The following is a 21,489-nucleotide window of genomic DNA, read 5'->3' on the forward strand; positions in this document are numbered from 1 at the left end:
TTCCATTTCAACTCGGGAGCTTCAATGGCTATTTTTGAGGCGTACCCTGGGCATAATTTGTAAAGCTTGTCTAAGGGGTAAAACTTGTTAGTTACATCTCATCCTCCTGTAAAAATGTGTTTTGGGGGAGGAAGGTGAAATTATTGACTTGTTGTGGGAGAGGCAGTCTAAGTAGAGTGGAAAGAACTTGAATCCAATACTAGAGTTTCTCATTCGGGATCTGCTATTTATTAATTATGAGGCTTTGGACAAATCATCACTTTGAACTTCAATTTTCCTCTGGTAAAGTGGAAATGATAATACACTAGGTCCCTGCAAGGGCTGATGTGAGGATAAAATAGAAAAAAATATGCTTAAAGTACTTCATAACCTATAAAGTAGAAGCACTTATTGAAACCAAATTTTGGATCCTGGATGTATAACATTTGCTCACATAATTCCTGAATATTTTCACAATAAATAATTATCTCATCTTCATTGTAGATATGCGATCAAGATCGGCAATATATGGTAGCCCGAAAATTTTAATTCCAAGGAGGAATGTTTATCCAAGACATGTAAGAATTCTTTTCTAGTCATGATGTGGTATTGGAGGTGTGGGAAATATGGGAAAGGCAACTAATGGAGAGACAATCAAAGTAATCTCTGAACTATAGTCAAGTGGAAATTTAGGTTATTCCTGCCTGAGCAATCAAATCGATCAATCAATTATAAGCATTTGTTAATCCCTTACTATGTGCCAAGCAGATGCTAAGAATTGGAGATACAAAGTAAAACCAAAGCTAGTCCCTGCCCTCAAGAAGCTTCCTTTCTAATGAAGTAAATTTCCTACTAGTATCATAGATCACTTCCCCATTAATCTTTTTTAAAAAAAATTGCTATTGTAAAAAAAATTATTGCTATAAGTATTTTTATATATCTATTTTTCAATATAGACTTCCTTCCCATCCCTCCTTTATAACAAAGAATAACAAAGAAGGGGGAAAACAGTTCAGTAAAAAACTAATCAATATGTTAAAAAAGTTTGACCATATTGGAAGGGTTCCACCCCCATGGTTCCCTATCTTAGCAAAGAATGGAGAGAAAGATCTTCTGAAAGCTTTTCTTTGGGGGAGATTCTTTAGTGTTCTAATTTTCTGTAAACATATATTTATATATATTTTCTTTCTTTTCTGGAAGCTTACTATTAAGCCTGGTAAATAATAAGCATTTAATAAATGCTTGTTAACTATCTGACATTCAGTCCAACATTCCATGCCTTTCACTTCTATTATATAAAAAGAAGAATTGTGATCCTGTGGCACTCAGTTCTACAAATTCATTTACAATCCAAATATATTATAAGTTTGTAGTTATTAAAACATGTTTTCCCGCTAAATTACCTTTATTCAATGACTTTTTTTGGAGAGTCGTCTTATAGTCCGGGCCATTTCACAATAAAATAGTATTTTCAAGATGTCTAATCTAAGAATTAATCCTTGGTAATGTGAGAGAGGTTTTACTCAGCCTCTTTCTGGTCTCAGATACAAGTGATTTTTTTTTTTTTCACAATGATCTTCCAGAGACAATACACCCATCTTTGAGTTCAAGAAAATGGTCTAATAGGAAGGGAATACAATATCATTGTAACCTGATGAAGGAAATCATTTGGAGTAGTTAATACTCCAGGCGCTCTCAAATGTGATCATTTACTTTGCCTGTTTATAAGGCTGATGTAGTTCATAGGGAGGAGAGAAGATTCTCCTAACATAGTTACCATTGGTATTCAATATGAGCTTTTGTAAGAAAGTTAGTTCCAGAAATTCCAATCTTAAAAATTCTATTATATGGTTACTTTATAAATAAAAGATAAAATCATGTTGATTCCTTTTATTGGTATTATATTTTTGGAAGGGAGAAATTTTTCTAACTTTTAATATAGAGGGCATGCAAGACAATTAAATTGGATCATGATCTCCCACTTTTTTTTTAAGCATCAATAATGTTGAGAATTATTCCTTGAGAAAGGAATTTCTTCATCCACTATCACCATCACTACCATTATCATTAGCATTTGTGTAGTCTGAAGATCCTTGGATGGTTTTTGTTTTTGTTTTTGTTTTTGTTTTTCTCTGGTCTGTGCCTCTGCATAGGACCCAAGATCCTTGAATGTTTTGTGTTTTCTTTCTTTCTTTCTTTCTTTTTTTTTTCCTGGTCTGTGCCTCTGCGTAGGTTCCAAGATCCTTGGATGGTTTTTTTTTTCCTTTTTTTATTTTCCTGGTCTGTGCCTCTGTGCAGGTTCCAAGATCCTTGGATTTTTTTTTCCTGGTCTGTGCCTCTTTGTAGGTCCTAAGATCCTTGGATGTTTTGTGGTTTTTTTTTCCCTGGTCTGTGCCTCTGTGTAGGTCCCAAGATCCTTGGATGGTTTTTTTTTTCCTCCAGTCTGTGCCTCTGTGTAGGCTCCAAGATCCTTGGATGGCTCTTTTTTTCCTGGTCTATGCTTTTGTGTAGGTCCTAAGATCCTTGAATTTTTTTTTCTGGTCTGTGCTTCTGTGTAGGTCCCAACATCCTTGAATTTTTTTTTTCTGGTCTGTGCTTCTGTATAGGTCCCAAGATCCTTGGATTTTTTTTTTCCTGGTCTGTGCCTTTGATTTTTCTGGTTATCTTCTCTGAAAAAGGTTAGTACTTCCTCATAACTTAGAATTATTGGAGAGGTTAAGCAACTTATTGATGGTCAAACAGCTAGTGTAAATTAAAGGTGAGACCGTATTCCCACATCCTTTTCTGGTCTTGAGTTCATTGGGTGATAATTTTATGCCACTCTCTGTAGGTATTTCATCTATGGTTTTACTTTACAGACTTTTTAGACATCTACTATATTCCTTTCCATCATCCTTTGATCTAAAATGTTGATTTCTTAGAAGTTGAGACATTCTTTGATTCATAGCCATATTGTATATCAGGATCATATTTGTTGTATTAAAAGGATGCCTTTTGTTTCAGGGAAAAATTTGGGATCATTGAAAGCTTGGCACAAGTTCTCAAAGACGATCCAGCTCTCTCTCTCCTCCTCAAATTCAATTCTGGATACAGTTCATTATCTTCTTATTTTGTATATATGTTCTAATATATTAATAAACTTTCCATTGAATTATATGCCATAATATGAACAAAAGGTAATCTTCATTCACTTGTTGTTTTCCTATGTGGAAAGGTAGGCCAAACTCTTGAATAATATGGAATGTCATCATAGATATCTAGAAAATATGTAATATACTCTCTCCATACATATATATGTGTGTCCATATCATCTATCTATCTATAAAAAACTCGACAGTGTCCTAAGTGTTGATACAATGTCATCTTCAAAAAAGGGTCATATAGAGCAGAAATTTTCAACAATTGTTATTGACCCCTTAGGCCTTCTGGTAAAGTCTCTGAACTCCTTTAGCTGAATAAGATTTTTAAGTGTATAAAATAAAATAAGAATATAAAGGATAACCAACTATATTGAATATAATTATCAAAACATTTTTAAGAATAAGTTCATGGATTCCAAGTTAAGAATGATTGACTTCTCTATTTATTAGGCCAGAAGTTAATTATTATTTTGAAATAGTATTCTAGAATTCAAGGTCACTTTTGCGCCATAATGAGGTATTGGAGTAAGACTTTTTCTTAATAAAAATAGTGATAAGGATGATAATAATTATTATAGCTGAAATTTCCATACTGCCTTAAAGACCATTACACTATTCATTTCAATTAAAAAAGGTAACTTCTTTTTTTCAGGGCACTGCTATAGGTGCTAAGAATATAAAAATAAAAACCATTTCCTGCTTTAAAAAAGAGCATATATATATTCTGCTCAGGTATCTAATGTGTGAACAGATAAATATAAGATGATTTGGGAAGTGAGAGAGCATCAACAAATGGGGAATTCAAAAAAGACTCTATAGGAAGGTGGGACTTGAGCTTCTGAGTCTTGAAGAAAGCTAAGAAATTCAAGAGGAAAAAATGAAGGAGGAGTGTATTTCAGGAGTAGGGCACAGTCTGTTTTAAGGCATGAAGATGAAGGCAGGAAGTAGAATGAGGAAAGGAGTAAAGTGAGTTTGGAAAGGTTGCTGGGAGCAGATGTCAAGAAGACAATCTAGAAAAGTTGCCTTTTAAAATTTTCTTTGATTAATAGTCAGGTTAAACTATTTCCCAAGGTTTCCTTCTAAATTGTTTCTTTTTGTTTTTGTTTTCCTCCCTCACCTCTTTCCCTCCCTTCCCCCTCACTTCCTCCCTCCCTTCCTTCCTCCCTCTCTCCATCCATTATTCCTTTTTTCTCTCCCTCCCTCCCTCCCTTCTTCCTTCTTTTCTTTCTTTTTTTGCCTTTCATATATGCATATGTGCATATATATATATATATATATATATATATATATATATATACACACACACATACTTCTTGTCCCTTCAGATGGATATTACTTTTAAAAAATACTATTCCTTTAGATTTTGAATTTTATCTGACATGTTTGTCACAATTTGACAAATTATCTGTTAATTTTCCTTTGATCATAATGATAATTAATATTATTTTTCACTGCACAAAGTTAAAAAAATTTATAACCAAATCTGCTCATCTTTGTTCCTAATAATTTTTTCCATTTGACCTGTAGATAAGGATTTCTTTTTCCTTCACATTTGGGATAAATGAAATATAACGTTTTTGTAGAGCTGAAAGCATTAAAAATCATACACCATCCTAGATGGATTTGGGGTTCCTCTTTCCACAATGTCCAGATGAATTTCTTGTAAGCCAGCCAATCTAATTGCTCTGATCACTTAATATGGTTTCAATTAAGATTCCTCCTCAAAGCACATATAAGATAACAGAGGTCCTTCCATCAGATATCTACACTATTACTTGCATGTGCTTCTTCCCCCAACTAGCCTTGACCCTAACTCTTAGAGAATCTCCGGCACAGATATGAAACTTTATTCCTAATCAGTCACAGAGCTCAGTGTTAGATTGGGTAGTAGTAATCAATCACCTTTTTCTAACTACCACATTTCACATGCTCAGGAATGTGTCTCATCCTGCAAAGGAAACAAAGTCATGATGCCAAGGATAATTATTGGTTCATTCATTTGCCCATTCCAAACATCCAATAAATATTTATTGAGCTTCTGCTGTTTACAAATCCCAGCTCTGCAATTGGATTTTAGTTCTTGTTTCCAAAAATCATTATTAATCAGATCAATTGCAATGATCCATTTTAATCTCAGAGAAAAGATAAACACAATTCCCTTTTTTTCTGTAGAGAAGTAGGTAGATGGATGAACTGTGTAGTGGAAGGCTGCATATCCTATAGTGAGGTAAACTTTTCCCTCATTATAATATATAGGGAATAGTAAGAAAGAAGATGATAGTGGTTTTAAAAAAATAGTATCAATGTGACTTTTTCAAAAGGGAGAAGATTTCTGTTAAAAGATATGAACTGGATTTGGTTAATTAGTCATTTATTTTTCAGGACTGTGCAGATAAATAACAAGGGATTTTTCATTTTTTAAAAAATGTATTCAATAGGTAGGAACATACTGATTAATTTAAAAATATTATTTGAGAAATAAAAACTAAAAACACTTAGGGAAAAAAGAGCTTTACTGATAATTTTCAACTGCTAGATGACACAACGTTCTATTTTCTTGCAAGAAAATTTCAAACTTAGACCTGCCCGCATTTATATCAGCCTCCTGGTTAGAGGAAAAGGATATCTGCTGGTAGGACTTATAATAGAATTTAACACTTAACTAGGTAAAACAGTCTTCTTAATATAGTTTTTAGCCTGTAAACCAAGAAACAAGAAATCAGTTAGAGAGTGTCTGTTACTTTGTAATAGAATCAGATCCAGAAAAAATCTTAGAAATCTATAGAGTCCTAATTTTACAGATAGGAAAACTGAGACCCCGAAGAGGTAAGTGATTTGCCCACAGTTATAAAAGCTAGTAAATACATGAGGAAATAACTAACACCAAGATCAGTGTCCTCAGGACTAAGTCATACTGCTTCTCAAATCTTATTTCCTGATTTGCAGTGGGTAAACTACTCCTCAAGGTTTTATTTAAGACTTAGGAATTTTGTTCAGGGTTTTATTCTAGAGGACATAATGGATTTCATTGCTATCAGCCTGATTTATTTGTATCGTGCCTTCTTCTTACTCCTCATTATCCCCTTTATACTATGATTCTTAACTTTCTGACCATGCACATGTGCGTTCACAGAAGTACACACAGTCTATCTCCTTTCTCATTGAATTTTTGTCTCTTTGCTGGATGAATTCCCACCCAATACCTCATCTTTCCTCTCCTAGCTGGTAATAAGGTTCAGACTTCACATAGTATTTTGTTTTGCACCTTCCCAATGGACTTAACATGTAATGCTGCATCTTATGCATCCATTTATTTCATTCCCCTACTGGACAGCAAACTCTGTGATATCAGAAATTGTTTTCCTTCAAGCTTTTATCTCCCCAGTGTCCTGTGAAGTATCTTGCACATAGTTGATCTTATTAAATGTTTGTTGAATGAATGAATGAATGAATCTAAGAATCTTCCATAATACCAGCTGACATTGATATAGGGCCACATAGTTTTGCAATGAGGTCACACTGGAAAGAGTACTGAATTTGGAGTGAGAGGGCATCAGTTGGAATCCTGGCTCTTTTACTTACAGCATCTGTGACCTTCTCATTTGATCCTCACAGCAATTCTGTGCTGAGGGCACTATAGCTTAGAATTATCACTCTCATTTTTTCTTTTGAATTTATTTCTAAACCAGTATTTCTTTTCAATCCTTCCCATCACCCCAATTTAAAAGAAAAAAAAACCCTCTGCAACTAGTATATTCAAGCAAAACAAATTCCATATCGTCGACATCCAAAAATGTACGTCTCATGCTGCATCTTGAATCCATCATCTCTCAGTGGGAGATGGGCAGTATGGAGCATCCCTGATTTTCTGGAATCATGTTTGGTTAGTGAATTGGTGAGGTATCTGGGGTTCTTCAAAGTTGTTTGTCTTTGCAGTATTGTTATAATTCTCATTTAGAAGGTGAGGACATTGAAGTGAGAGCTGGGATGACCTTTATGTGGTGTCTAAAGTGGGGGAGTGAACCCAAGTTTTTGCTGACTCCAAGTCCAGCATTTTTTCCATGAAACTTAGCATAGATTAAGGCAATACTGAGTTCTAGGTGCAACTAAAATGTGCCTTATTCCCTTAAGGCTGGCCAATTACTTCTGCTTACTCCATCCATTAGGCTACACTGTTTCAAGAGATGTAGTAACTGCTTCTTTGTTCCTTCTCTAACCTAGAATCAATTGATTTTTGTTGTTAGTTTTTGGCTCCCTCTTCCCGTTCTCCTCCTCCAGGCCATAAGATTTAATTTGGGCTTTTAAACTGAAACCAGGTGCTGCATATAACAAAGGCAAAGTAATAATCAGGAGAGGCTGTGCAGCCCCTGTGGAATGTGCTGGGTTCATGACTCAGGCTCTCCTGGCAAAGACAGCTCCCTGAGCAAATCAAAGAAGTAGGCGGCAAAGAGCCCAGACCAGGCTGATTTGGCCTTACCAGGCCAGACGGAGCTTGTTCTTCTGGGGGGCTGGAAGAGGGCCTTGGAAACAGGCTTGAATTCACTCTATATGCCCGAAGACTAAGAGAGTTTGGAGTTTAGTTTTTTGTTTAATTCTGTTAAAAATTTCATTTAAAATGTATATTTTATTTTTTCCCCAATTTACATTTTAAAAAGTTCTAATTAACTTTTTTTTTCTACTTCCCTCCTCATTCCCATTTAAAAGAAAAAAGGAAAAGGAAAATCCTTATAACAAAAACGTATAGCCAAGCAAAGCAAATTCCCAGATTGTTCATGTCCAAAAAGGACTCTTTGTTCAGCTTCTTTAATCCACCATGTTTCTGATAAATAGAAGGTAGCAGAGTCCATTATCCAATCTCTGGAGTCAGGGTTGGTCATTGCATTGATCAGAGTTCTTAAGTTTTTCAAAGCAGTTTGTCTTTAGCATGTTTCACAGTTTCACAATAGGGCTATGCAGCCCTATTTCTTATCAAAATGTCTGATAAATATAAGTGCTTAATAAATGTTTATTTCCTTCCTTCCTTCACTCTTTTCTTCCTTTCCTCCCTCCCTTTTTTCCTTCCTTTCACTTTGCATCAGTTCATACAAGGCCTCCTAGCCTTTTCTTCTCCCATCCCATTTGTCATTCTTTATGGCACAATAGTATTACTATACTATCATGCTCATGTAATAAATTTATTCAACCATTTTCCAGTTTATGGGCACCCAGTTACCTTTGTCACTAAAAAAAACCTAGAATATTATGAATGTTGGATACCTATGGGCCTGATAATTTTTTAAGGATCTTCATGTGAAAAAAGATTTACTTAGATTTGTTCCAGGTAGAAGTGATGAAGAGATAAGTTCAGAAAAGAAAAACTTCTTAACAGTTGGCACAGTCCCAAAGTGGATTAACTACTTAGGAATGCAACAACTTTCCCCTCACTGGAAATCTTCAAACATCCTGGCTGACCCCTTGGCACATGCATTATAGTGGGGATTCTATTTAGTTCTGGACTGGATAAAATGGCTGGCTGTTGAGATCTGTTCCTACTATGAGCTGCTTTAATTTGAAGATCCAGGCTTAGCCAGTTCAATATCACAATACCCAAGGGAATAGGGGATGACTGGGAGAGAAAATTGGGCATTAAGTTAGTTCAAGCAAAGAGAAGTGCTTCAGACCCTTGGGGCCAGGAAGGTGGAGGAGAGATAGTTTGATGAATTCTGGCAAAGAATGAATAACATTGTTGCATGGCAAGTAACATACAAATATTATTTTTAAGACAACTATTGGGCACTTCTCTTAAATTGCCCAAATGTGGAATCAGAGAAACTAATTCATAGCCTGACTGTTGTTTAGCAGATGTAGCACTCTTGGTGTGGGAGGGCTTGAATAAGCCCTTTTCAGGGGTGCTCATCTACCATTGCTGTCTACCTGGCTCACAACTCATCTGTAGCTTCAAGAAGCCGTAGCATGTGCAATGTCTCAGCAGCTGGACTAATTCAGCTTCAGTATAACCGACAGTCCTCAAACCAATTGGTGAGTTAGGGGGATGCTCAGCTTCACCCTAAACACGTGAAGACTTTTCCCAGCAGAGTGGGCAGATGAGCACAATTTGTTCCAATGGCCATGAAGCCTGCTGAAGCAGGTTCTGGGGAACACTTAGAGCTGGGTCAGACATCCATGATGCTGCGGTCATTCACTGCATCTCAGTGGTCTTGACTTTTGTCTTGCCGTTGGACTTTAGTCTCAGTAAGGGAGAGGTGAGGTTCAATCTAATTCAAATTTCACAATTTAAGACATCTCTCTGTGATGTCATTGGTTTTCTTTGAATTCAGAGGACAAACTGTAATTTTCAGAAGGAGAATAACTCTTAAATGGCCTAAATAAGTTTTCCTCCGGGCATATTTCTCTCCTCCCCTCTTTTCCTTTTCATATAATGTCTTTTTGAAACACTACCATCCCCCTTCCTACTGCTGTAACTATCCCTTAATTGCAGGAAAGGCCCTGCTTAGCTTTTTCATTAACTTCTACTTACCTGGAAAAATGGGGTCTTTGAAGGCCCCATGACTTCATAAATATTTATAGTGTGAACAGGCAGCCCCCTGGTTATGGAAGAGAATGGACTCATTCATTTTTATTTATGATGTGACACTTGAGTGACACAAGTCATTGGGGCTTGCCTTCCCCTTTACTGCTTTACTGCAGCCTGTTTGTGAAGGGAGTAGGTTTGCAGGCTCTCTTTGGTTCTCTTTCTCTACTCCCAACTCCAGATTCAGGATGAGATTAGGGCCTGGACACAAGTGGTACCCTGTCCTTGGAGTGGACAGTCCCCTAAGTTCCCCAAACCTAAATCCAGTGGACCTTGTGTTCTGAGAGCTCTTGATCTGTTCCTCCATTCTACTCTTTCCTGAATTTATCAGGTCCTAAGGACTCAATTATCATATTTATGCAAATAATTCATAGACCTATATATCCAGCTTTAGTCAGTCACCCGATCTCCAATCCTGCATCACCAATTGCCTACTGACCTCTTGGATATCTTCATGTCTCCTAAGTATCATAAATAACCTATGCAAAATGGAAGTAATTCTCTTTCTCCCTAGCTTTCCTATTACTGGTAAGAGTACTCACATTCCTTCCAATCACACTGATTGGAAACCTTGGAGTAAGACTCCTTTCCCTCTCCTCCCCCCCTCCCCCAATCCCACTGAATCTGTTGCCCATCTAATCTCTTGTTGTTTATGCCTCCATATCCATATCTCTTGCATCTGTTCCCTTCTATCCACTCCAAGGACAGGCTACAACTTGTGTCCAGGCCCTAATCTCATCTGAACCATTGCAAAAGATTTGGAATATATTTTTTCTTTAGTTTTCCAATTCATCACTCAAATAGTTGCCAAATTGTTATTAAGTCACTGGTTATACTGTGTCATTCCTCAAGAAATTCGAGTGGTTCTTTGTTATTGCCTTTAGGATAAAATATAGACTCTTTTGTGGGTCCTTCATAATCTGTTGTCTCCATCTTCCTTTTCCAGACAGATTTAGCTTTATTCTTCCCTAATGCACTCTACAATCCAGCCAAAGCTGACCTATTAGTTTCTTACATGTTATTCCTTCTTTTGTCTTAGTCTGCCTTTCCTGCTTAAGGAGTCTTCTTTCCTCACCCTCGCTTTCTCCAATTCTTCACTCGAAGTCTCAGCTTAATTGCCACCTTCTGCAGAAGCCTTGTTTGGATCGCCCAATATTCCTCCCAAATCAGGGCAATGCAAGCAGTATTAGCTTCATGTTATAAATGAGGAAACAAACAGCATCAGAAAGATCAGTTGGCCTCTGCACCTAGCTAATCAATAACCCCATAGCAATAATAATATAGCTCTATAGGGCTATTGCTGTTCAGTTATTTCAGACATGTCTGACTCTTGGGGATCCCCTTTGGGGTTTTCTTGGCTAAGATACTGGAGCAGTCACCGTTTCCTTCATTTAACAGATGAGACAACTGAGGTAATCAGGATTAAGGGACTTGTCCAGCGTATCTGAATCCAGATTCAAACTCAGGTGGATGAATCTTTCTGACTCCAGGTTGGGCACTCTATCTACTTAGCTCCCCTAGCTGCAAATACTTACAAAGCTGTTTATAGCTGCCAGCAAGTCACAGTGTCAGGAGAACTCCCTACCTGCGCGATGTGCATATGTCACTCTCTAATAAGGGAGATGGATTAATGGACCTCAAGGGATGTCTTACAGATTTAAATCTATGATTTGACCCTCTGAGGTGAGTAGGAGAAATATCCTTAACCCCACTTTGCATACAGCATTGGAAGAATAGGAAGATAACTAGAACAAAGAAGAAAATAGCAAAGTGTTTCCAACTCCCTCCTCCAGGCCAGTGAGCCAAATCACACCAATAGGAATTTTACTCATTGATAAGTATGGGATTTGAGGGATTGACAGAGCTGTACTATTATGTCAGTCTTCTTCAGGGATAGCCCTGATTGCCAGGGCCATATATTTTTTTGGGGGGGGGGTGTCGCTCAGGGAAAATGGCTGTTGGCTAGGTGTGGGTCAGGGGAGCTAGAAAGGATTCGGACATCACTTCGTGGTGAATCCCTCATTTCACAGATGACCAAGCCCAGGCTTAGAGAGAGATGAACTGACCCAAAGAGACGTGAAGAGTTAGTAAATAAGAGACTCTAAATTAAAACTCATTTCCCCTCCTTGGCTCTCTCCTCCTCCTGTGCACTCGGTCCCTTGAGGAACGATGGTTAGCTACCCTGCAAGCAAAGGGGGCCAGGCTGTGTGACCACCGGCTGACTGCTGGTGGGGGAGGTCGGACTCCTGCTCTTTCTAGCCTGCACATGCCCAAATGCAGGCCCTGCTGGGCAGTGAAGAGATCCACGAGCCTTCAGTGCTTGGCTCAAATGGGCTTGGCCACCTACTGTTTATCCTGAGCAGTGGTAGGGCCTGGCACCGAGGTCTCAGCTTCTGCCAGCTCTTTATTTTTAGAGACAGGAAAACGTCTGCTTTTTGGCAGCGGCACTCACTTGGCACGCACAAGGGGGGAAAAAAGTTCAAGTGAGAGATTCCAAGCCCTAAATTCATGGCATATGACATGGGCAATAGTTCTGTGAGCCTCTCGGCTGAATTCTTGATAGAGCCCAAAACCTTTGAGTTAGTTAGCCCCTCTGCTGAGGTTTGTGGTTCTGACTGCCAGGGGCCCTCCTCCATCCTCTTACTGGCTAGGAAACCACGGGCCAGTTACTTTGGAGGTCTGAATGCCTCAGCAGGGCTGGATTCTCACAGTCTTTGCATCCATCTGTCTGCCAGTCTACTGAGCTATCTATTTATCTCAACTCTGTAGGCAGGGTAAAAAAAAACCGACTCTGCCAGGATTGTTTCTAGCCCACAACATTTCAGCAGCTCTCCTCAAGCTGACTGGAGTCGTCATAGTGATGATAGGTGCCAGGCACTGAGCATCTGTAGTTTGAAGAAAGTCTTGTGTATTGTGTTATCAGGTTTTATTAGAAAGATCACTTGGTCCCAGCTCCGGTTCTGCTTTTATTCAATTTTTGTCTTATGACTGTCTCTTATTTTTAATACTACAGTAAATCCCCATTGAATTCTCTCTTAACAAAGAAAAGCAGTCGAGTAAACTAATTTTGTCTCCTCTTTGCAAGATAGTAGATCTTGATTTTTACTGTCTTGTTTTAGTACTATATCTATTATTTTTAGATTATGGTAAATGACGGGGGAGAAAGGACATTTTTGTTTTATCCCTGTTTGTCCTGGGAAAGCTTCTATAATTCACCATTGCAAGTAACAATAATTCTTGGTTATAAAATATATTTTTGATCCTATAGAAAGCAGGTTCTTCCATGTCTATCATTTTTGGGGCTTTAAAGCCAAGAACAAAAGTTGCTGAATGGGGTATGGTAGAGAAGACTGCTTTTTAGATCAGAACGTTGGGGTAAACTGAAAAGGATGTAATGTCATACATAATATAGAACTAATGGAATTTCTGGTATCTAAAATCTAAAGTGGGAAGATTGGCAAAATTAGCCTTGTCAAGTTTCCCACCATAAGTGTTTGTGCAAATTAATCTACTTGGGAAAGACAGTCATCACATGGGAAATGGGTATAATAGAGTAACAATCTGTACATTGACCCAAGGAATCCAAAATGGGATTCACTTATCATTCCCATGGAAGGTTTATTCCTAACACTCTGTTAATTAGGCTCACCAAAAAACCCCCCAAACAAATGTCTTATCTACAAGTCTAGGGGAAACATTTTTTTCATTTTCCTAGGGGTCTTAATCTTGATTATCGCTTTTGCTAATCCCTTGGCAATCCTACAGTAAAGTAGCACCATCAGATTTTTGATCTCCTAGGAGAAATATGATTGCTTTTCATCTTATCCATTTTGTGCCTCATGCTAGATGCTAGGAGAGTCTTCTATTTTATCCAGAACCCCCTGTTTGCCAACTCCATCACTGTGGCTGAGACAAAACACTTTATATAACAATAGGAATACTGAGGAGCAAGGGGATGAGCAGAAAATGAAGGGGTTAAAGTGGTTCAGTTTGTTAAAAACCACAGCAGCTGATGCAGAATGTTTTTGACTGTAACAGCAGGATAGGCTCCCTTGCAGTCTTTTTCTTCCTTGTGGAGTAGAGAGCAAAGTGATTTTAGACAATAGGGACAGCACCCTTCCCAACTCTGAGACAAATGGGTAGAAGAGAGTTCACCTCATCCAATCATCCTTTAGTCTGTGACTGGGTCATGGTATGGAGAAGCTCTTCCCTGCCATCTTAGCAGCCATGGCTTTGAAGAGTATCATCAATCTTTGTAAGGGAGCACAGATTCAGGGCTCTGATAACTTCAGACATGGAGGGTGACCCCTTTTGCCTCAGCTTCCTTTCTCCCTGTCCATCATTTCTCCTAAATCTGTTCTCCATTTTCATACAACTTCATGACTTTTCTTCCTTTCCTGCTGTACTAGATCATCATCTCTGCTCATTTTCTTTTCTTCAAAATTTTGACCTTATATTAAAGTAATTCAACTTCATATTTTTCTTTATCTTTGAGTACCATAGTCCCTTGTCCTCTGGATCCTCTTGTTTCATTTCTTGAAAATTTCATCCCTCAGTCTAGAAACCAGTTGGTATGCTTTCTCAATGGTCCTCTGGAGCTATGGATTATCATTTTATTGGCCAGAATTCTTAAGTCTTTTGAAATTATTATTACTATTTTTGGCAAGGTAGTTAGGATTAAGTGCTCAGGGAAGGATAAATGCTTATTGTTGTTAATCCCAATTTACAGATGAAGAAAACTGAGACAAACAGAAGTTAAATGATTTACCAAGATCAGACAGTTAATAAGTGTCTAAAACTAGATTTGAAACTCAAGTCTTCCTTACTAGATCTGGCCCTCTGTCCACTGTTCTGCCTCACTGCATGGCTGTGTGCTCTTAACCTCAGTTTTTCCTCATCTGTAGAAAGAGGAAGTTGTAGTAGATGGACTTTGACATTCCATTCTGTTCTGCACTCATGAATATTTAATCAATGTTTGTTAAATGGCAGACTGTAAAGGGTAGACTTTTATAGAAAAAATCCCTCAATTAAAAAAAAATTAAAACATTGATAATTTTTTATCTCATTAAAAAAAAAAACTATTGTTCAGATAGAGGTAAGTAGAAACAGAAAAAATATATATATGTAGACACCATCAATGTAAGTGAAAAAAAGTAACATGTAATTTTTTAAAAATTAATTTTCTAATGAACAGAAAACTCTATTTCCTCTCTCTTCACCCTTCCATTGGGAAAACAAGATGACAAAACCCTTCAAACAAATGTTCATAGTCAAGGAAACTAAATTCCTACATTGATCATCAATCTTCTCCGATTGTGGTTGATCTTACTTGATCAAAATGGTTTGTCTTTATAATATTGCTGGTTTTAAAAAATTCTGAGTTCAGATTTTCTGATATGCTTTCTTAAAACATAAGATTCTGTCTTATAGAAAATGTGAAGGTGCCCTCCCACTCACAGATATCTACATCCCAAACCCTGAGATGCTTTCACTTTGACTTGATTTGTTGCCTCAATGAGATATCATAGCATCCTAACTCTAGAGCTGAACCAGAACCTCAGAGGACATGTAGTCCAATTTTTGTATTTTATAAATGAGAAAACCTAGGCCTAGGGAGGTTAAGTTACTTGTCTACTCTGACACATGGTGTCAGAGGAGGAATTTAAGCACAAGGCTTTTGACTGTGGAGTCAGTGTTCTTTGTCTGTTCAGCCCAAATTGCCTTCCGGGATTTATCCTGCCTATAGTTTATCTGGCCACCTCCATAAATTCCATCAAGTACTTTTCAAAATGTGGCCTCTTGAGTTTCCTCCAGATGGTCTTTGGGTGGTCTTCCCCAGTACAAATGCATTTAATATGACAACGTTTATACTTTGTTTCTGGAATAAATTAATAATTTACTTATGAATCTTAATAACAACCAGATGTCACTTGGGCATCCCTTCAATAATAGTGCCAGTGCTTGTTAGTAAGGACTGGGGAGGGGTGTGTGTGTGTGTGTGTGTGTGTGTGTGTAGGGGGAGCAAGCAGAAATGGGCAGGGTAAGCGGTTGGTAGACTCTGGTTTGCCTGCTGAAATAAGTGTCTGCTCATTGAAAAATATTGAGAACTATTGCCCTATAGAAACCTACAAAGTCTGAGCCTCCATCTTATTTTTGTTTAAATCTCACCTTTCTAATGCCTTGTGAATAACTTTTTAAAAAGTTGCTAGTTTCCTTGAATTTCAGTGACAATAGAAATAGTAGAAAATAGGAATTATGACAGAGGTTCTAGCTTCAAATACCACCTCCAAAAATTAGCTAGGTGATGTGGGGAAATTATTTAACCTCCCTAAGCCTGAGTTTTCTCATCTGTAAAATTAAGGAGTTGGAAGGGTAAGATTAATATGTGATGACTGCCATCATTGTGTGTAGTTCCCTGCAGTTTCAGGTTCCTTTATCATATCTCATTTGTGTCTCATTTCCTTCACTCTTTGACAATATCCATCCTCCAGTGGAAGAAATACTTGGTTGGATAAGCCAGTGGTACATCTATACTGGGGAGAATAGCACCAAGGGATGTCTGGAGGAGGTATTTGTTACCCTCCCTGACATCTATTCCAACGTACTACGTCTCTCCTGGATACATCTCTGATTTTATTGAGTAACCCATTATATAAGTCTTTGGATTTAGGTAAACCTTCATTATCTATCTATCTCATGCACAAGTCAAGATATTACTTGTGAATATCATTGGTGGTCTTCAAAAATGAAGGCCAAACAACAACATATATTTCCATCTATCCACATCTATCTATCTGTCTACACATCTGTACCATTTTTGGTGATCGTGAATGCAATAAATTGACTATACTAGAATTTTAAGTATTTGAAGGACTGTTGCTAGGAAAATGGATCAGACTTATTTTACTTCTAAGGGCAGTAAGCTCTGAAGTCAGGAGGACCTAAGTTTAAATCTTTACACTTCCTAGGCAAGTCATTTAATCCCAATTGCCTCAGCAAAAAAAAAAATATATATATATATATATATTTGTATTTACTTATTTTTGCACGTTTCAAGGGGGAAAGCAGGGACTTTGTCATTTCTATCTTTGTAACTGTAGTAATTCTTAGTATAGTGTTGAACATAGTTATTTATTTATTTATTTTTTTTAGTTTTCAAAAAATTCTTTATTTATGACATGATCCAAAGAATTAAAAGTTACTGTCACTTAGAAAGCAACAGAGAAATATATGGTGGCTATAGAATAAGCTGCGCATTTTATTTACAGGTTATATGTATGGGTAACTTTACAGCATTAACAATTGCCAAACCTCTTGTTCCAATTTTTCACCTCTTACCTCCCACCCCCTCCCCCAGATGGCAGGATGACCAGTAGATGTTAAATATATTAAAATATAAATTAGATACACTATAAGTATACATGACCAAACCATTATTTTGCTGTACAAAAAGAATCAGACTCTGAAATATTGTACAATTAGCTTGTGAAGGAAATTAAAAATGCAGGTGGGTATAAATATAGGGATTGGGAATTCAATGTAATGGTTTTTAGTCATCACCCAGAGTTCTTTCTCTGGGCGTAGCTGGTTCATGAACATAGATATTTAACAAAATAGCAAAATTTTATATAGTACCAGACTGCAAAATACTTTACAGTTAAATTTTAGTCAGTGTGAGTACGAATCCAGCAAATCTAGTCACATTATTGAAATTTATACTAATTTCCATTGGGCTGGAATCAATTACCATATTTTACGTAATTATAACTTTGAAAAATAAAATTTTAAATACTTGTAATACATATAAAAGATTCATAATTCACTTATTTTGTCCTCACAACAAGCTTGTACCTTGTTTTGTAGCTTGTCCTATATGTCTTAGAATAGAGAAATGTCATTTTATTGATATAGGGAACTTAAAGGTAATTTTTGGTGGTCTTTCTAGTTCTGATGCTACATCTCTCAATATGTAATATTCTGAAATATACTGACACTGTCTTGTTCATTTTGTTGATTCCCTTCAAGACTTTAAGGACTCTTCTAAGTTTTCATCTTTCCAGGATATTCCTACTCACCCCACTTTTTTTATGTATCTTCCTCTTTCCTAGATCTTTAGTTACTTAGGTTGTCACTTTGTCTGGTTCTACAGCATGTGGGCAAGGTGTTCTGGCACAATCCAGAGGGAACATTCCCATTGGTCTTTCCTTTCCCCATAGGACAAGAATCAACCAGATTACTCTTCTAGATTGTAGTACCTTTACACTCACTTGTGTCTATTGCCATTCCCCCTTTGAAGGCAAAGTACCTAAAACAATATCCACTACAAGAGAATGCTCTTTCCAATAATCTTAACTTCCACATGTGCAGTACTTTGCAATTTATAAAACAATTTCCCGCGAATTTGTTTGAGCAGGTGGTATTATTCCTCTTTGATAGAATTAGAAACTCAGCCAAGTGACTTGTCAGGACTTGATTTGACATCCAGATAAGGGAATGTAATTTTAGAGAATGTAAGTGTGGTGGAATGCTCAGGAATAAAGAGGTAATAGTCCTGTTCTTCTTTCACCTGGGCGGAAGCTACCTGGAATCTGGTTAATTAGGGATACTGTAGTTAACAAAAGAGACATGGTAAATCAGAGATGGGCAGCCAGGATGGTGAAGGGCTTGAGTTTATGCCCTATGAGGTTGTGATGTTTTGTCTACAGAACAGAAGATTTAAGCAAGAAATAATGTGTCTTTGAGTACTTGAAAATCTTGTCAAAAGGAAGAGGGATTGCACTTCTTTTCTTTGATCTCAGGAGATATAATTAGGCAAAATGGATCAAAATTGCAAAGAGACAAATTTATACTTGATGTCAGGACATAATTCCTAACAGTTAGCACTATGCCCAAAGTGTAAAAGACAACTTTTGGAGGTGATGGCTTCCCTTTCAATGAAGATATTTAAGCAAAACTGTCGGATTACTTATCAATATATTGTAGATTCTTTTCTAGGTGCATTGTGGTCTAATTAGCCACTGAAATCCCATCTGATCCTGGAATCCTTTAATATTGTCTCTGTCTCTTGACAATTAGAAGTCTTTTACTATATCATTCAAATTTACTTTCCTTGGTATTCCCAGGATTCTGCTAGCCTGGTGCCTTAGTACATTGGGTCAGTGTCATAGGGGAATAATTTATAATGAATGAACAGTACTAGCTCAGAACTCATTGTAAGTGTATAGGGAAGGTTTCATGAAGGAGCTAAGACTTAGAATGAGTTTTCAAGGATGGATAGCATATGGATAAGCAGAAAAGGGGGACAAGAAGCCATCTGAGGTGGGAAAGGAGAAAGAGTAACTTGAGGGAAGGGAAGGTAGGAGTCATAGAATGGACCTCAAAGGTTATGGTTTCCAACTTTCTCATTTTATAGATGAGAAAACTGAACCTAGAAATAGGACGTGGCCCACAAGAAAGTGAGAATAAAAAAGAGGAATGGGATAGACAGCAAGGAGATGAGTTTGATTGGAAAAGAGTTTTCACCTTGGGAAGAAAAACTGGAAAGGCATGGTGATGTCAAATGATGGGAAACATTTACAATAAGATATTGGGTTAGATGATATATGGGGTAGTAATGGGAAAATGTAGATATTTTTGACAGTTGGGGGATCATAGAATTTTTGAATATAGAGCTGGAAATGGCTTTAAAGATCACCCAGTATAACTATCTCACTTTGCAGATGAGAAAAGTTGGGTTCTCAGGAGGTTAAGATCAATCACAATTTATAAGAGAGACAGAGACAGAGACATAGAGACACAGTCAGAGACAGAGACACAGAGACACAGTGAGAGAATTTCAGTCTCTTCATTCCAAATTTCAACAATAATTTAATAAGCCTCATCTATGTGCCAGACGCTATTCTAGATATTGGATTTCTGTTCTCAAGGAACTTACATTCTATCCATGTCATAGGAGGATTTTTCTAACAGTGGCATCCAAGATGCCCTGAGCTTAGAAAACAGTGTGTTTCCTAATAGTAGAAAGGAAAGAAGGAAAAAAAGATTAGTCTTGGTATAGGGATCCTGACAAAAAGAATGAAGGAAGGAAAGAAGAAAGAATGAAAGAGGAGGGAGGAAGGAATGAATCTAAATGTTCTAACAGAAGAGTAGGTAGCTTAATTGAAAAGTTATTATAATACATAGTAGGTTAATAATAATTGGTTTAAATTTAAATATTTATAAGAAGCAAGGAAGCTAGGTGGCACAATGGATTGAGTACTAGACTTGGAGTTAAGAAGATTTGAGTTCAGATTCTTCCTCCAACACTTATGGTGTGTGGCCCTGGGCAAATAACCATTCTCAGCCTGTTTCTTCATCTATAAAATGGGGGTCATAATAGGCCCTTCCTTGTAGTGTGTATTGATTAGTTGACTGTACTGATGTTCAATTTTTTAAGGAAACATTTAATTTTAAAAAGATGATTCCAAGATTTTTGATTCTGCAAGTTCGCAAGGATAGAGTTGTCATTGACAGAAATGGAGATTCTGGGGGAAAAATCAACTGGGTGGAAAGGAAGGAGGAAAAAGATGAGTTAATGGGACATACAAGTAGAAATATTCTTAAGTGGGAAATATGGGATTGGAACTTTGGAAAGAGGTTGTAGCTTTGGGATTCATCAATGTGAGAGTGATAAGATTTTGGGTCAGGAGAAGCTTGATTTCTCTAAAACAGGGATTCACAAAATGTGATCTGAGGACTTTGAAGTCTACAAAGTCAAAACATTTCTTATATTAATACTGATGAAACTTTTAATTTCTAATATGGCAAATGTTCCTAAATATAACCCATATAAACAAAGTTCTTTGGAGTCCTCAATAATTTTTAAGAATATAAAGGGATCCTGAGTCCAAGAAGTTTGCTCAAAAGGATTCAGTGTGAAGAGTGATAACCGAAGAGCGAAAATAAAAACTAAACAGGTTAGGAATGGGAAAAACTAACAAATGAATCAAAAAAAGTGAAGTGAGAGAGATAGGAGCTAATCCAAGATAGCATAAAAGATTTTCCAGAAGTGGAGAAGATACCAAAAGAAGTGAACAGAACCAGGAGAGCATTGTGTACACAGTAACAGTAACATTAGGCAATGATCAATATAATAGACTTAGCTCTTCTCAGCAATATAATGATCCAAGACAATTCTAAAGGTCTCATAATGGAAAATGTTATCCACATCCAGAGAAAGAATTGATATGGAGTCTGATTGTGAATCAAAATACACTATTTTCACTTATTTTTTTCTTGTGTTTTTTTTCCCTTTCACAACATGACTAGTATGGAAATATGTTTTATGTGATTGCATATATGTAACATATCAAATTGCTTACCGTTTTAGGGAAGGGAAGGAGAGAAAATTTAGAACTCAATTTTTTTTGAAGTGAATGTAAAAATACTATTGAAAGAATGAGGGAACAATTGGATGAAATTCTGGAAAGATTTTGTTGCTTGTAATTAGATGTGAATTCTATTTGAATTGTTAATCACTCCCATTGATTTTGGATATATTCTAATGTATTAAAAAGTAACTTCTTGGGCAGGTACGTAGCAGAGTCGATAAAGCACTGGCCCTGAAGTCAGGAGGACCTGACCTCAAATTTAGCCTCAAACACTTCCTAGCTGTGTGACCCTGGGCAAGTCCCATTAACTCCAACTGTCTCACCAAAAACAACAACAAAAACCCCAAACCCTCTTCCTCTCTCTAAAAAACTAACTTCTAACTATAAAAAAATGCAGAAGCAAAGGAGTGAGTATAGAGAGCAATAAGAG

General features: G+C 37.0%; 1 protein-coding gene across 6 annotated transcripts in view; it reads left to right on the forward strand.

Moving 5' to 3' along the window:
• The window catches only part of C6H4orf51 (chromosome 6 C4orf51 homolog), a 74,899-nt gene that overhangs the window by 34,628 nt on the left and 18,782 nt on the right, over positions 1-21,489 (forward strand). For 3 of the 6 annotated variants that reach the window (XM_031942035.1, XM_031942032.1, XM_023505960.2), the window contains exon 6: positions 484-557. In XM_031942035.1, coding sequence (XP_031797895.1) covers positions 484-557 — 74 coding nt within the window. Of the gene's footprint in view, positions 1-483; positions 558-2,384; positions 2,454-2,585; positions 2,658-2,982; positions 3,295-21,489 lie in introns of those variants that run through there. The other 3 variants (XM_031942034.1, XM_031942036.1, XM_031942033.1) reach the window with 3 other exon arrangements.

The sequence above is a fragment of the Sarcophilus harrisii genome, chromosome 6 (assembly GCF_902635505.1).
Source record: "Sarcophilus harrisii chromosome 6, mSarHar1.11, whole genome shotgun sequence".
NCBI lineage: Eukaryota > Metazoa > Chordata > Mammalia > Dasyuromorphia > Dasyuridae > Sarcophilus > Sarcophilus harrisii.